The sequence below is a fragment of the Mirounga angustirostris genome, unplaced genomic scaffold (assembly GCF_029215605.1).
Source record: "Mirounga angustirostris isolate CCGP_5_RB_7025 unplaced genomic scaffold, mMirAng1.0.hap1 SCAF_4, whole genome shotgun sequence".
Taxonomy (NCBI): Eukaryota; Metazoa; Chordata; class Mammalia; order Carnivora; family Phocidae; genus Mirounga; species Mirounga angustirostris.
Genome location: NW_026991712.1, coordinates 10,733,742 through 10,745,807, shown reverse-complemented (window position 1 = coordinate 10,745,807; position 12,066 = coordinate 10,733,742). Strand labels below are relative to the sequence as shown.

At 49.0% G+C, this 12,066-nt stretch overlaps 1 protein-coding gene across 1 annotated transcript in view; it reads right to left on the bottom strand.

Annotated features, from left to right (window-relative positions):
* The window catches only part of ADCY8 (adenylate cyclase 8), a 227,586-nt gene extending 217,190 nt beyond the window's left edge, over positions 1–10,396 (bottom strand). The window contains exon 1 of the mRNA XM_064587441.1: positions 8,295–10,396. Within this exon, the coding sequence (XP_064443511.1) occupies positions 8,295–9,245 (951 nt within the window). The 5' untranslated portion in view covers positions 9,246–10,396. The remainder of the gene's footprint in view (positions 1–8,294) is intronic.
* Between the last annotated feature and the right edge of the window lie 1,670 nt (positions 10,397–12,066).

Genomic DNA, 12,066 nt, shown 5'->3' with positions numbered 1-12,066 from the left:
CCCCAAAATGTACAGATGTCATTGGGCAGGGATCCAGAAGAGCTCCTAGAAGGGCAACCCATTCAGTTGGCAAATGCCCATTGGCCATCTTAACCTTTTGCCTTTTGCCCTTTGCCTTCTCCTTTTTCCTGTCTACAAAGAGGCCTTGATGGCTTGGAGATGAACGCCAATGGCTTTCTACTGACCTTAAGGAAAAGTCTGCCTGGTATGGAATCTACTTTAGGCCATCCCTGATGGACTGCTGTACAACTCTCCCTTGAAGAATCCCCATGACAGGGAGCTCATCACTTTAACCCAAATCTCTCACACTATAGGGGCCATCAATTGATCCGTATTCTGTCCCCAAGGAGACACGTAAAATAACGAGTCTCTCTTCACCATGACAGCACCCCAGACATTTGGGAACACCCACCATATCTCTTCTACATCCCTGTATCCCTAGGTTTCCGAGGGTTCTTCCTTTTTTCTTGGTCTTGTTCTGTTAAATTGCTTATGCGGCACTTCATCTTCCCATGTTCTAAGTTAAAGTTATATATATTTTGATTATGCACTCCCTAATCCTTGGTCATCTCTGTTTTATAAACAATCGTGTGTATTCAACACGTAATCCCAAAAAGAAAAAAAAAAAAGATTTGAAATGGTTTCCTCCAGTCAACTGGAAAGGTAGCTGACACAGGAAAAGATGTGTTGTTTACACAAGGAAGTGGCAACAGTTCTTGCTTTATATGAAAATTTTATACCGGTATGCACTCTACATAGAGAGGGCAGTTTTTAAAGTTTCCTCCTAAAAAAAACCCCATTAATGTGATTTAATTTCACATCTAGCTCATGTCCCTCACCATGTAGAATTTTATCATTTCCTGATTTCGGAGAATTTTGTGCCTCAAAGAGATCTTGGCATAGAAGGCAAGACATGGGATGAAAGGGAGAGAAATCCCCAGGAGCTAAGCAATGTGTAAGATATTGCACGTATGAAAATACATGATCTAGCGAATTCAAATTCAAATATCAAATCACAGATATCCAAGAAACAAGGACTGGCAGGTTTATCTGACAACACACTGAGTTATAACCCCAGTTTGTTGGTCAGGGAGGTGGTCACACGGTTGTATTTACAGATAGCATGGCTTTTATTCCTACCAGGCTATGGCCTGGCCTCCCTCAGAATGTCTGGCACCTCAGTGGTTAATTAATCTGCCTTGTTCTTTCTCTACCCTGCAGGGCTGACAGTGAAATCTTGCAGTGAGAAGAGCTGGCTTCCAAGCGCTGCTTAACTGACCTGACTCCTTAAAATAGTCCTTCATAAACAAAACGCGCCTGATATAATTTGAGTGTGTAAATCCAATTACATTTCCTGGGAAAGCACAGGGAAGATGGTCCGGGCGTCCACTGCTCTGCCGTGGCTGGCTGGGTGAGGTGGCGTTCCTGCACTCAGGCCCCGAGAAAAGCCAAGGAAGACATTATTTCCAGGATCCAACCTCTTGCTAACTAAGGTTCAAATCCATGTACCATAGAAATCTGCCAACCTTCAGTTTCTGTTACCTTGATTTCCAGCCCAGGGAAAGCAAAGAACGCGCTTCAAAAGCCATACGTCAAGTGAACTGATATGCTGTCCAGCTGAAGATTCTAGACCTGCTGGTTTCTTGAAGGATTAATATTGTGCCCATTTGTGGGTAAGAGGAAAGGTTTGAGAGGAATGTTGCAAGTATCTCCTATGTTCTGAAAATAAACCCATGTAGGATCAACTAAAAGAGATATACTTGTGAAATGAATAAATTAGCATCTCAAAAAATATTTAGACAACAGTGAAATGTCATGGCAGCATGATTGTAGTAGAATCCTCTGATTACACGTTACCAGCAACACTGATTGTGAGACAAGCTTTGTTTTTTTAGTCTTTCCTTCTTATACTTGGTTTCACTTATTTTTGATGAGCTCTTACAGTGCCATCAATCATCAAGGTGTAAATATGACTAATGCATTTGTCCTACTTAGCACGACATTGCAGCAGCTGCACCAGAAGGAAAAGTCCTCCCAGCCTTCCCGGTTTTGATCTAATTATGCTCTGACCCACTGATACCGGTCAGGTGACATTACCGGATATGAAGGAAAACAAATTCATAATTCAAACTTGCAAAGCACACAACTTACAATCATTTTACAACGATCTCTAAATACACAGGCACCAAGCTTATTTGCAAATCTAGGGCCAAGGGGGGTACAGGACAGGGCTGAAGGACTTGAACTGGCCACTCCAGCAGTCATTAAAAATATCCTTTGCAAAGCCTAACATCTCCATCACACACAAAAAAAGTTGGAGGGGGGAGGAAGGGATTGAAGGAGGGAGGGAGAGCTGGAGGGAGGGAGAAAGGGAGTGAGGGAGGGAGGGAGGGAGGAAGGAAGGAAGGATTAGAACCAAAAAGTCTCTGGGCATTTTTCACAAGAATGAAAAAGTAGTATTTCCATTTCCTGGCATTCAGAGGAACCTCTTGGGAATGGTGACAGTCAAATCTGGTTTTGAAAGACATTTTCTGAGACACGCTGGGACACTGCAATTATTTTTTTTAAGCCTATATGAATTTGCTAAAGGAAAATGTACAGAAACGGAGTTTCTATCTGGAGTTTTAAAAAAATGCACACCATAGCTAGCAAGGTGAATTAAATAGAAACCCAGTTACACTCATTTAACGGATATTTTGTGTTTTGGAATTGAGCACTTACCTTGATACTAACCACCAAATTGGGATGATTTAAATTACGTGCCATTTGCTGTACATTAAGTAGTCATACAATTCCTTTGATTTGATTTGAGTTAGCAGATTTAGACAAAGAACACAGAATATACACTTATGTTTAAATTTTACAAATGGGGGGAGAGATATTAGTGATTCTATTATACTGACTGTGTTTACTGTGAAGCCAATCCTTCATTTAAATAATCAGAAATGCATTCTCTATATTTTTAAATATTTATTTATTTTGAGAGAGAGAGAGTGCGCTCGTGCGTGAACATGCAGGGGGAGCGGCAGAGAGAGAAGGAGAGGGAGAGAAATAATCTCAAGCAGACTCTCCGCTGAATGCGGAGCCCCTGCGGGTCTAGATCTCACAACCTTGAGACCATGACCTGAGTGGAAATCAACAGACACTCAACCGAGCTACCGAGGCGCCCCTAAATCAGCAGGAATGCATTCTAAAGCATGCACAAAAGCTGCTTCTCACCTGACCCAAACCAGCTCATACCATTAACCACTATCTTACCCCTACAAACAATGCATTTTCTCCCAAAGGATTTTTTAAAGGCCAAATGTAAGCTAAAAGTCCCTCATTATTAGTCAAGTTTAATGATCATGATTTAATCAGTATTTTTTTCTGGCTCTAGCCTCTGTTATTTGATGGGATTTGTGTAAGACAGTAAAGAAAATGCTGCATGGAAATTCAGACCTGACAGCATGACCTTGAGCACTAACTAACCTGGATTTGCATACCTGGCTGATTTTGCTCCTAGAGTTATCTTGGAGAAATCACCTTCACTCTGACAATTCTGCTTATCTGCCTCACCAAGAGGTACAGAAGACTAATTAGCCACAAGCTTTAACATTTCAGAATCCCCAAGAGGAAACATAACGCAGGGATCTTTCTGGTTAAATACTGCTGCCTCTCAGTTTTCCAATAACCAAATGATCTTCACCATTTTATCACTAATGAGCTGAAGAATGAGAACAAGATGAGCTTCAAATGTGAAGTAGCTCACATTACCGTCACCAGCAATTAAGGTTGAGTAAAATGTGAATTACAGCAACAGTCCTTAGGATTTACCTGAGCCATGAAAGAACCTAGCAAATAAGACCCTTATTATTAATATTTTATTCATACATATTACCTGATTTTGTAATCAAGGTTTAGATGGACAAAGTGACCTGGCAGGATAAACAATTTAAGATGTGGAGAAAAAAATCTGTCGTCTCTGGACAAAGGCACTCCTATTGGTGACCTGACATGAAGCAGATTTAACTTGAGGTGGATGAGGCATCCTGAGGAAGGAATGGCTGCTGCCCTCGTGTTGCCTGTAGTTGAGCTTTGTCAGGGTGAATAGAAAAGCAACACTTTGAACTGAGCTCTGAACCTTCTGAAGGTTCCTCTGTATCTCCAATCCCCACCTGGGACCTAGAACATACATGGGTGATCCTATTTATCTGCCACGGACAATACCTCTTAGTTTGGGTGGGAAATCCATGATTTAGGTCTCACGGTTCACCGAGGGGAGAAAACATAAGCTATCTCCGTGCTGATGGCAAGGACCTCCTGGGTGGCCCTTTTCCAGTTGCATCTTGTGTCCACAGTGGAAAGCACATGATGATCTAAATGAACACAAGGCCCTGTCTCTTCATATAGGGCATCTGCCGAGATTCGCAGCTTGGTTGTTACCCTGTCAAGCCACGGATGTAATTTCCGCCGGGAGGAAAAGAACAGAAACAGATTCTCGTAGCTTGGGTAAAGGGAAGGCAATCATTGACTCATTTGTTACTTTTGAAAATGGCATTTTCAGTAAGTGGAACAGTTGCTGAGGTGTGTTGACTTCACACTCTCATGTAGCTTCTTGCTTCTTGAAAATGTTAAGTTAAATGTGAGCCATCCACTAATGGGAATCAAGATAAATGTGGAGAAAGATGATATTCCAGTGTCAATGGCCTTCACTTGACAAGTTTGTATCCAACTGAGCAAGATGATGAGCTAGCCACAAAGAGTTCATGCCTAGAAATTCAGACATTTTTCTCTCATGATTTCCCTTTGGCTTTTTTCACTATACGTTCATTCGTGTCCTATACTGGGTATTGTCCTCCTGAGTAATGAAACAGGTATTCCTCACGCTGAGTCAATTCAAATGTAGGTTTGGAAAGAAACTCTCAGAAAGTTTCTTAAGAATGAATGACTTTGGAGTTAGGATTTGAATCGTGTTCTCACCACTTGGGCTCACCGTCTTTGGGATGTCTCTTTAAAGTTCCCAGAAATTTGTTCTTTCTTCTATGAAATGAAAATGAAGGATGCCATCTGTTTGTCATCATTAGATGTGATAATGTATGTAAAGGCCCTTAGTTACATGTAAAGCATTGTGTGTATGTGAAGGATTATCATTGTGCCTTGGTTTTGCCAAGGGCGTTTATGTATAAAAGACTGCCTTACACACATACAACTTACATGTGATTGTGTACATGGAAAACTTTCACTAGCACAGTAGGTGGCTTGGATATTTTATATTACCTCTGCACTGAACAGTCTTGTTCATTCAGTGTCTGTATGCTGGGTGCCTGGCATTTTTCTAGGTGATGAGCATAAACTGGTAAACACATAGATATCTACGCCCTTAGGTGATGTTTATGTTCCTGTGGGGGTGGGGGTGGGGGAAGAAACAGAACAAATATAAACAAATAAAATAATTTCAGACAGTGTACGTGCTCAGGAGAAAACAGAACAAGCCAAGCACTAGGGAGTGGCGTGTGAACTGCGTCCAGGATAATGGGAAGACCTGGGAAAAATCATTCTAGGCAGCAAGCACAAAGGCTAAGAAGTGGGGAAAGAGCTCAAGATCTCTGAAAGCAGGAAAAGGTACTATGTATTTGGAGCCTGAGGAGGAGAACAGAAGGAAACATAATTATAGAGAGAAGGAGCAACCAGTTTGTAAGGGGACCGGGTGACCATGGGAAGGAGTTAGGATGTTATTCTAATTGCTATAAGAGGTCATTAGCAGGGCATGCCTTGTATGTTCCCAAACAGGGAAAACTAAACAGTACCTATTCAAAAATCAAAGATGATTTTTTTTTATTTTTTTATTCTTATGTTAATCCCCATACATTACATCATTAGTTTTAGATGAAGTGTTCCATGATTCACTGTTTGTGCATAACACCTAGTGCTCCATGCAGAATGTGTCAAAGATGATTTTAAAAGCTATTAATTCTCCACTTCACCCACCTGCAAGATCTAAGAAAGAAGCTTGGACCTCTAGAGGGCGCCAAAGGAAAACATTTGGTAACCAAAGCCACAAGGGTCTTTTCAGCACCTGAAGTGAGAGGAGAGCGCTCTGGCTGTTCCCAGGAGTCTGGTAAAAGCTGATTCCACTGGGAAACTGCAGTTCATCTACAACTCCTACCCAAACAGAAAGTCAAGTGAGCTTGGTTTGCAGGTACCTGGACCTTGGTTTTCCATCGAAGGACTGTTTATCATGGGATGGAAGTGGGAAGACATTTTAGGGTTATTTTTAATCTTCTCCCATCTGGTAGTATTTGAGTAGAGCATAAAACAAATATGAAGCCAAAATTTACTTTCTGGATTCATTTGGCAAGCAAAGCGTCTCTATACTTAGAACTTTGAAAATATTCATCATTTGCCACTTGGGATGTTGTTATTCTAAATACTATTCAAACTTACTTGATGAAGTCTCTCAACAATGTGTACTAAGGAAGGCTACTGCATGGAAAGCAGTGGGTTATGATCAGTGGGATTTTCTGCAAATGAGCAGATACCTGTGATATATCGTGAAAACGACTCATAGTGAAAAAAGATAAGGAAAAAGGAGGAGAAGAAGGAAAAAGAGGAGGAAGAGAAGGGGAAAAGGAGCAAGATGGGGAAGGAGAGTCTGATGATGTGGAGATACATAATAAAGAAAGTGCAAAAAAGGAGGAGGGCTTGGAAGAAACTGAGACTTTCAGAGGCTAGTGGGGTTCAGATCCACGTGTGAAGACTGAGAAACACAGTTCTGAAGACATATTTTACACAATCCCAAATTGAGACTTTATCAGATGTGGATATTAAAGGTTCACAGTGATTTCGAGAAAACATTCATTACTGTCTTATAAGGACAAGTTCAGCTGGTCAGCCCTTACTCAAAGAGGCTCTCATCTCTCCATTTCATGTCTGATGATCACAGCCATGTACTTTATAATACTCTGCTCTACCCAGGGAGACTTCAAAAAGCACTGTAAAAGCAGCCAACCAGATAAGTAACCTGAGCAAATGGATACAGAGCCATCAGAAAAGAGAGAATCCCAAATCCACTAGAAACCCAGAGGGTCAATGATGGGTAAAGCCTTCTATAGGTGTCTGTGTTCCAGAAACCACAAGCCATTTTTGGAGGTGTTGTACCTGGTTATTCAACGATATATTCAAACCCGAACACAAGGAAGAGGAGTTTTTAAGCTTCCTATAGAGCCAAAGGCACAGAGGCTGGGCCTAGAGCAGAAACATAAAAACCAGGCCCCTGTCCAAGCACCTCTTGTCAGCCTCCTATGTGGAAACACTTCAGCTGACATGTTTCCCTCATTTTTATGGAGAAGCCCCCAAATTCAGTCTCCTGCTACTTATCAAGCATTTGGCAAACAAAGTTCCAGACCATTAATTATCTATTGATTTTAATGAATTTCAACAATAAAATCACCATCTACCTTCTCCTTCACAGACCATGGGAACACTGTTCCCAGAAACACATCCACATTTAGCAGGAAAGACAGGAAGAAAGGAAGAAAAGCGACGGAGGGTCAGGTTCCACCTACATATTTCAGACCATCTACATCAAAATATCCTTTATCAATCAAGCAAAACTTGCATTCTTTGCCAAAGACTCTTCCCTCTCTACCCTACCGGTCCCAGATGAGGCTGATCTATGCAAGCACTGGGTTCGGATCCTACAAGAGAAGATATCCTCTTAGAACCCCGAAGCAGTAAAGAATTCCCAAGTAAAATACGTATCATGGGACTGAGGGACTGGACGATATAACATATGTAGGGTCCCCACCAACAATTGCTATGTGTTCAAAAAATGCTATTAACTTCTAGAACTGAGGGTTTGTGGCACAGAGATACACAGAAACCCAACTCTGAATCCCAGAGTCCCTTACAACACCAAAAGCTGTTAAGGAGTGGGTCATCTTCTAAATCGGGGTGCTTCTCCTCCCCTTCTGTTTCCTGCTCCAGAGACTACAGGGCCTGGGGGACACGTGCAGAGCAGAAAGAAGGCTGTTTCTTAGCTGATGTCAGAGAAGAATTACTCACAGAAGCCGAAGAGAAGGGCAGGGCTGGAAGAAACTTTAGAGATCATTTAGTTCCAACTCCTCTAAGATGAGCGAAATACCATCCCACCAACACCCAGGACCTCCCAAGTGCGAGGCACTGTGCCAGGCTGGGGGAGGGGCCTCCAAATGAGCAAGGAAAGTCGGCCTCTCTGAAAGCTATTTCTAAATAACCCAGGGGAGTGTGGGGGTGGGGGGTGGGGGGTGAAGAGCAAGGCAGGCAGGAGTTACCTGGTTGATGGAAATGACCGCTAGCCGAGGGATGACCACCTGCAGGACCACCTGCAGCAGCGAGGTGCCCAGGCCGGCCAGGATGGCCCAGGTGAGCGGCAGCGGCAGCATGCTGTAGGTGGCAAACAGCGTGAAGAGAACGTAGCCGATGCCATCACCCAGAAGCCCGTAGCCGAGGCCTGCTGCCAAGATCTGGGTGGTCATGGCCACCCAAGTGACCACGCCGCTGTACTGCAGGTACGTGTGCGAGGTGGTGTCCTTCCTGACCACCACCAGGGCGCAGATCACCACCTCGATGCCAGTGAAGAAGCCCAGGAGGATGCCCTTGAGCGGGTCCATGGGGGCCGAGGCCAGGCTCAAGTGGAGGACCAAGAGGGTGAGTTTGGTCAGCACGTCCAGCACGTTCATCACCACCTCGGATTTGCGCCTCTGGCCCAGGAAATAGCGCTGGTAGAGGCGCTCCAGATCCCGGGACTTGAAGGAGTTGCGCAGAGTGGGGAAAATGACCCCTCGGTAGCTATAGCCCCCATTGAGGAAGAAATCCGAGTTGCTTGGGGCGCAGTCGAGGTGCAGGAAGCCCAGATCGCCCCCGCCCCCGCCGCCGCCGCCGCTCCCGCTGCGTTCCGGGAAGACTTTGGTGCCACCGGTGCTGCGCGCTCTCTCCCCGGGGCCCAGCGAGTAGAGGGGCGGCGCCGAGGCGCCGGACAGCTGCGCCGCGTGATGGTTGGGGCCGCCGCCTGCAGGGTCCGAGGCTTTGCCGGAGCCTCTGCTGCCGCCGCCGCTGCCCCGGTGCCCATGAATGAAGCGCTGCTCGGTGATGTGCCTCACCGCCGTCTGCCACAACAGCCGCTGCGGCCGCGAGCCGCTCCCGCCGTCGCCGGCCGGGGGCGTCGGGTGGATAGTGTAGAGTTCCTCGCTGCCGCTCAGGCAGCGCACATCGGAGAGCTCCATGGCGCCGGGCCGCAGGCGGGGAGGCGCAGAGCCAGGAGGAGGCAGCTGGGGAAGGGGTCCCAAAGACCCCACGGCGGCCTGGCGGGAGCTGGGCGGCGAGCCCCGGTATCCCCGGCCGCCGGGTCGCGCGAGCCCTGCACGGGAGGCCCCGCGCGTCAGGTCATAGTGCTCCTCGGGGCAAAGGGCGTCGGGAAGATCGCCGCAGACCCCTGCGTCCTTGCGCGCCGCCCTCCCGCCAAACCGCGCAGCTGGGGTGCGCGGCGGCGGTGGCTCGGTGTCCGCAGAAGCCGCGGCGCTCTGAGCCACGCAGCCCCCTTCTCGGGCTCAGGCTTCTCGGCCGCTCCTCGGCTCAGCGTCTTGGCGCAGCCTTTGCTCTCCAAGAGGCGCCTGGGCGCCGTGCTTCTTTCTGCTGCGCGCCGGGCGGGTCCTGGCTGCGGCACTGGGCTCGGGACACCCACGACTCGGCGCCTGCAGGAGGACTGGCCGAGGGTGACCGGCGGCGGCGGCGGGTGCGAAGTTAGCCGCTGTAGCTGGAGCAGAGCCCTTCGGAGAACTCCATTGCGCCGGGATGGGGAGCCGGGGCGGAGCTGGGGGCGGGGACAAAGAAGGGGGAGGTGTGGGGGACGGGGAGGTGGTGGGGTGCCCCGCGGAAGGGTTGGAGAGGTGGTAGCCTCGGGGCTAACAAGTCACCAAACAGTTAATTTGGAGCAGGGGGCTGCTGAGGCTCCCTCCTCGGCTCATCTCTGGCTGTCTCCTTTTCCTGCGCGAGGACTGACCGCGCGGCGCTGGCTCTGGCCCGTCGCATCCCTCGGGGAAGGGGGAGGGCGGCAGGGTCCCAGTCGCGGCTAGACGAGGTCAGCCCTTCCAGCTGCGCTTCCGAGGGGTCGGAGCCCACAGTTCCCATTCCCTTCACTTCGCTCTTCGGAGTCCATTTGGCCCGGAGCTGGGAGGCGGGAGCCGGAAAAAGTGGGGAGGGCTCCGAAGCCAACAGCTCTGAGATCGCCGAGAAGCTACTGGTGCGGATCCCTAAGCCTAAGAACAGAAGATCGGCGGGTGCGGCGGGTGTAAGGTCTGGACGAGAAGGGAGGCCCGAAGCCGCGGGGAAGTCGACTGAGACGCCACCGGATCCAGGGACGCGCCGCGTGCCACCCTGGCGCTCTGAAGCGCGCTGCGGGCACCCGGCGGCGGGGAGGAATTTGGGGACCTGTCAGATCGGTCAGACACCCGCGGCGACTTAAGCCCGCCCCCACGCCAAGCCACGCCCCCGGAACCGGGTGGGGGTGGTGGCGGGGAGCTGGCACCCTGATCTGGCCAGGACGCCCCAGGTCTTGGAGGCAGCAACACGCGCAGGCCGGCGTGGGTGAGGACGACCGCGGGCTCCCCTGTCCCCCCCCGCGCGAGTATCCAGCGCTCCAGCTGGCCGCGCGGGCCGGTTCCTCCGCTCTTCTTTTTTAGGCACTGGCTCGGGTCCTCGGCAGGTGCAGAGCCAGGACTCGTAGGCCGCTCTGCCCACGGACTCCGAGAGCACAGCGCGATGAAAGAGAGGGTCTCCTTTCCGTCCTCCCCGCCCGGGCATATTTTGGCGAAACCAACTATCGGGCTAAAAGCAAGAAGCCGCAGTTGCAGAGACGGCTTCCAGCAAGAGCCTTTACTACACCAATCCGGAGAAGTGGAGGGCTCGTCCCCGAGTGCAGTGCACACCAAGTTTCTCCCTGCTTACAACAGGAGGAGAGGGGGAGGACGCGGGGAAAACATTTCCAGCTGCCCGCTCAAGCCCCGGTTTCCCGCCCTCCCGGCTCCGCGCCCACGCCCGGCCGAGCGGGAGCGCCGGGTCCCGGGGCCGCAGGGCCAGTGTGGTCGCCGCAGTCCCGAGCCCGGCTGCAGGTGGCGGAGCCGCGGTGGCCGCCACCTCCGCCACGGCGACTGCGGCTGCAGCCGTGGAGCCCGAGCCCTGAGCACAGTCAGCTGATGGCCAATGACGTCAAGCCCTGGGCGCTTTCTCGGCTCCCCGTGGCGTCCCGCGAAAGCCCAGAAGACCGCCTCGCTGCCCCCTCAGCCCTCAAGAATGAGCGATTGATTTCCCTTGTTCTCCCGAGGAGAAACTCCCCTCTCTCTGCCTGCCCTGAGTGGGGAATAGCTTTGGATGGCCCTCTTCCCCAACCACATACTCCATGTCCAGGGTTATTTGTGTCCACTGTGTCCCAGAAACACGGGATTTAATCATTTCCTTTTTATTCTTTCTTATCCACACACATGGGTTTCGGTTTAAATCCAGAACTGGTCCACTGCCTTGTAAGGAGAATCCCAAGGGAGAAAATGACTAACATTTTCCCCTATCCCCTAACAGTAGATTTCTGGGATGTAATATACACCCTGAAAAACTCCTTTGATCCCAGATCTTTAGAGTTGTAGTCCACCATCTCTCAAGAGAACAAAACTAAATGCTCAATTTTAAATAGAAAGTCGGTTCTATTTTTAAGACGGTTTGTGGATGAATTAATTTAACTATAAAGATCTCCTGGGGTAGCTGTCCCACTCCCAAGGGCCTGGGGGTTAAGGGCAAAGAGCACCCCAAAACTCAGTTTTGCAGTGATCTAGACATTAATGAAATCATCCCAGAAAAGAAACACTTCTTGCTTCTCCCTTTCTAAATTGCTTGGACTCATCAGCTTCACCAGCTCTCTTGAAACTCTGGCTGGTAATAAGTGTCTTGACTTGAGGAGGGAGCCCAAAGAGGGCAGAAGGCTGGTGGGGGAGGGAGGCGGGTTCCTGCAGACCCTGTGCCAGGATGTATGCCCAACTGTGTCCTCTCTCTGCAGGC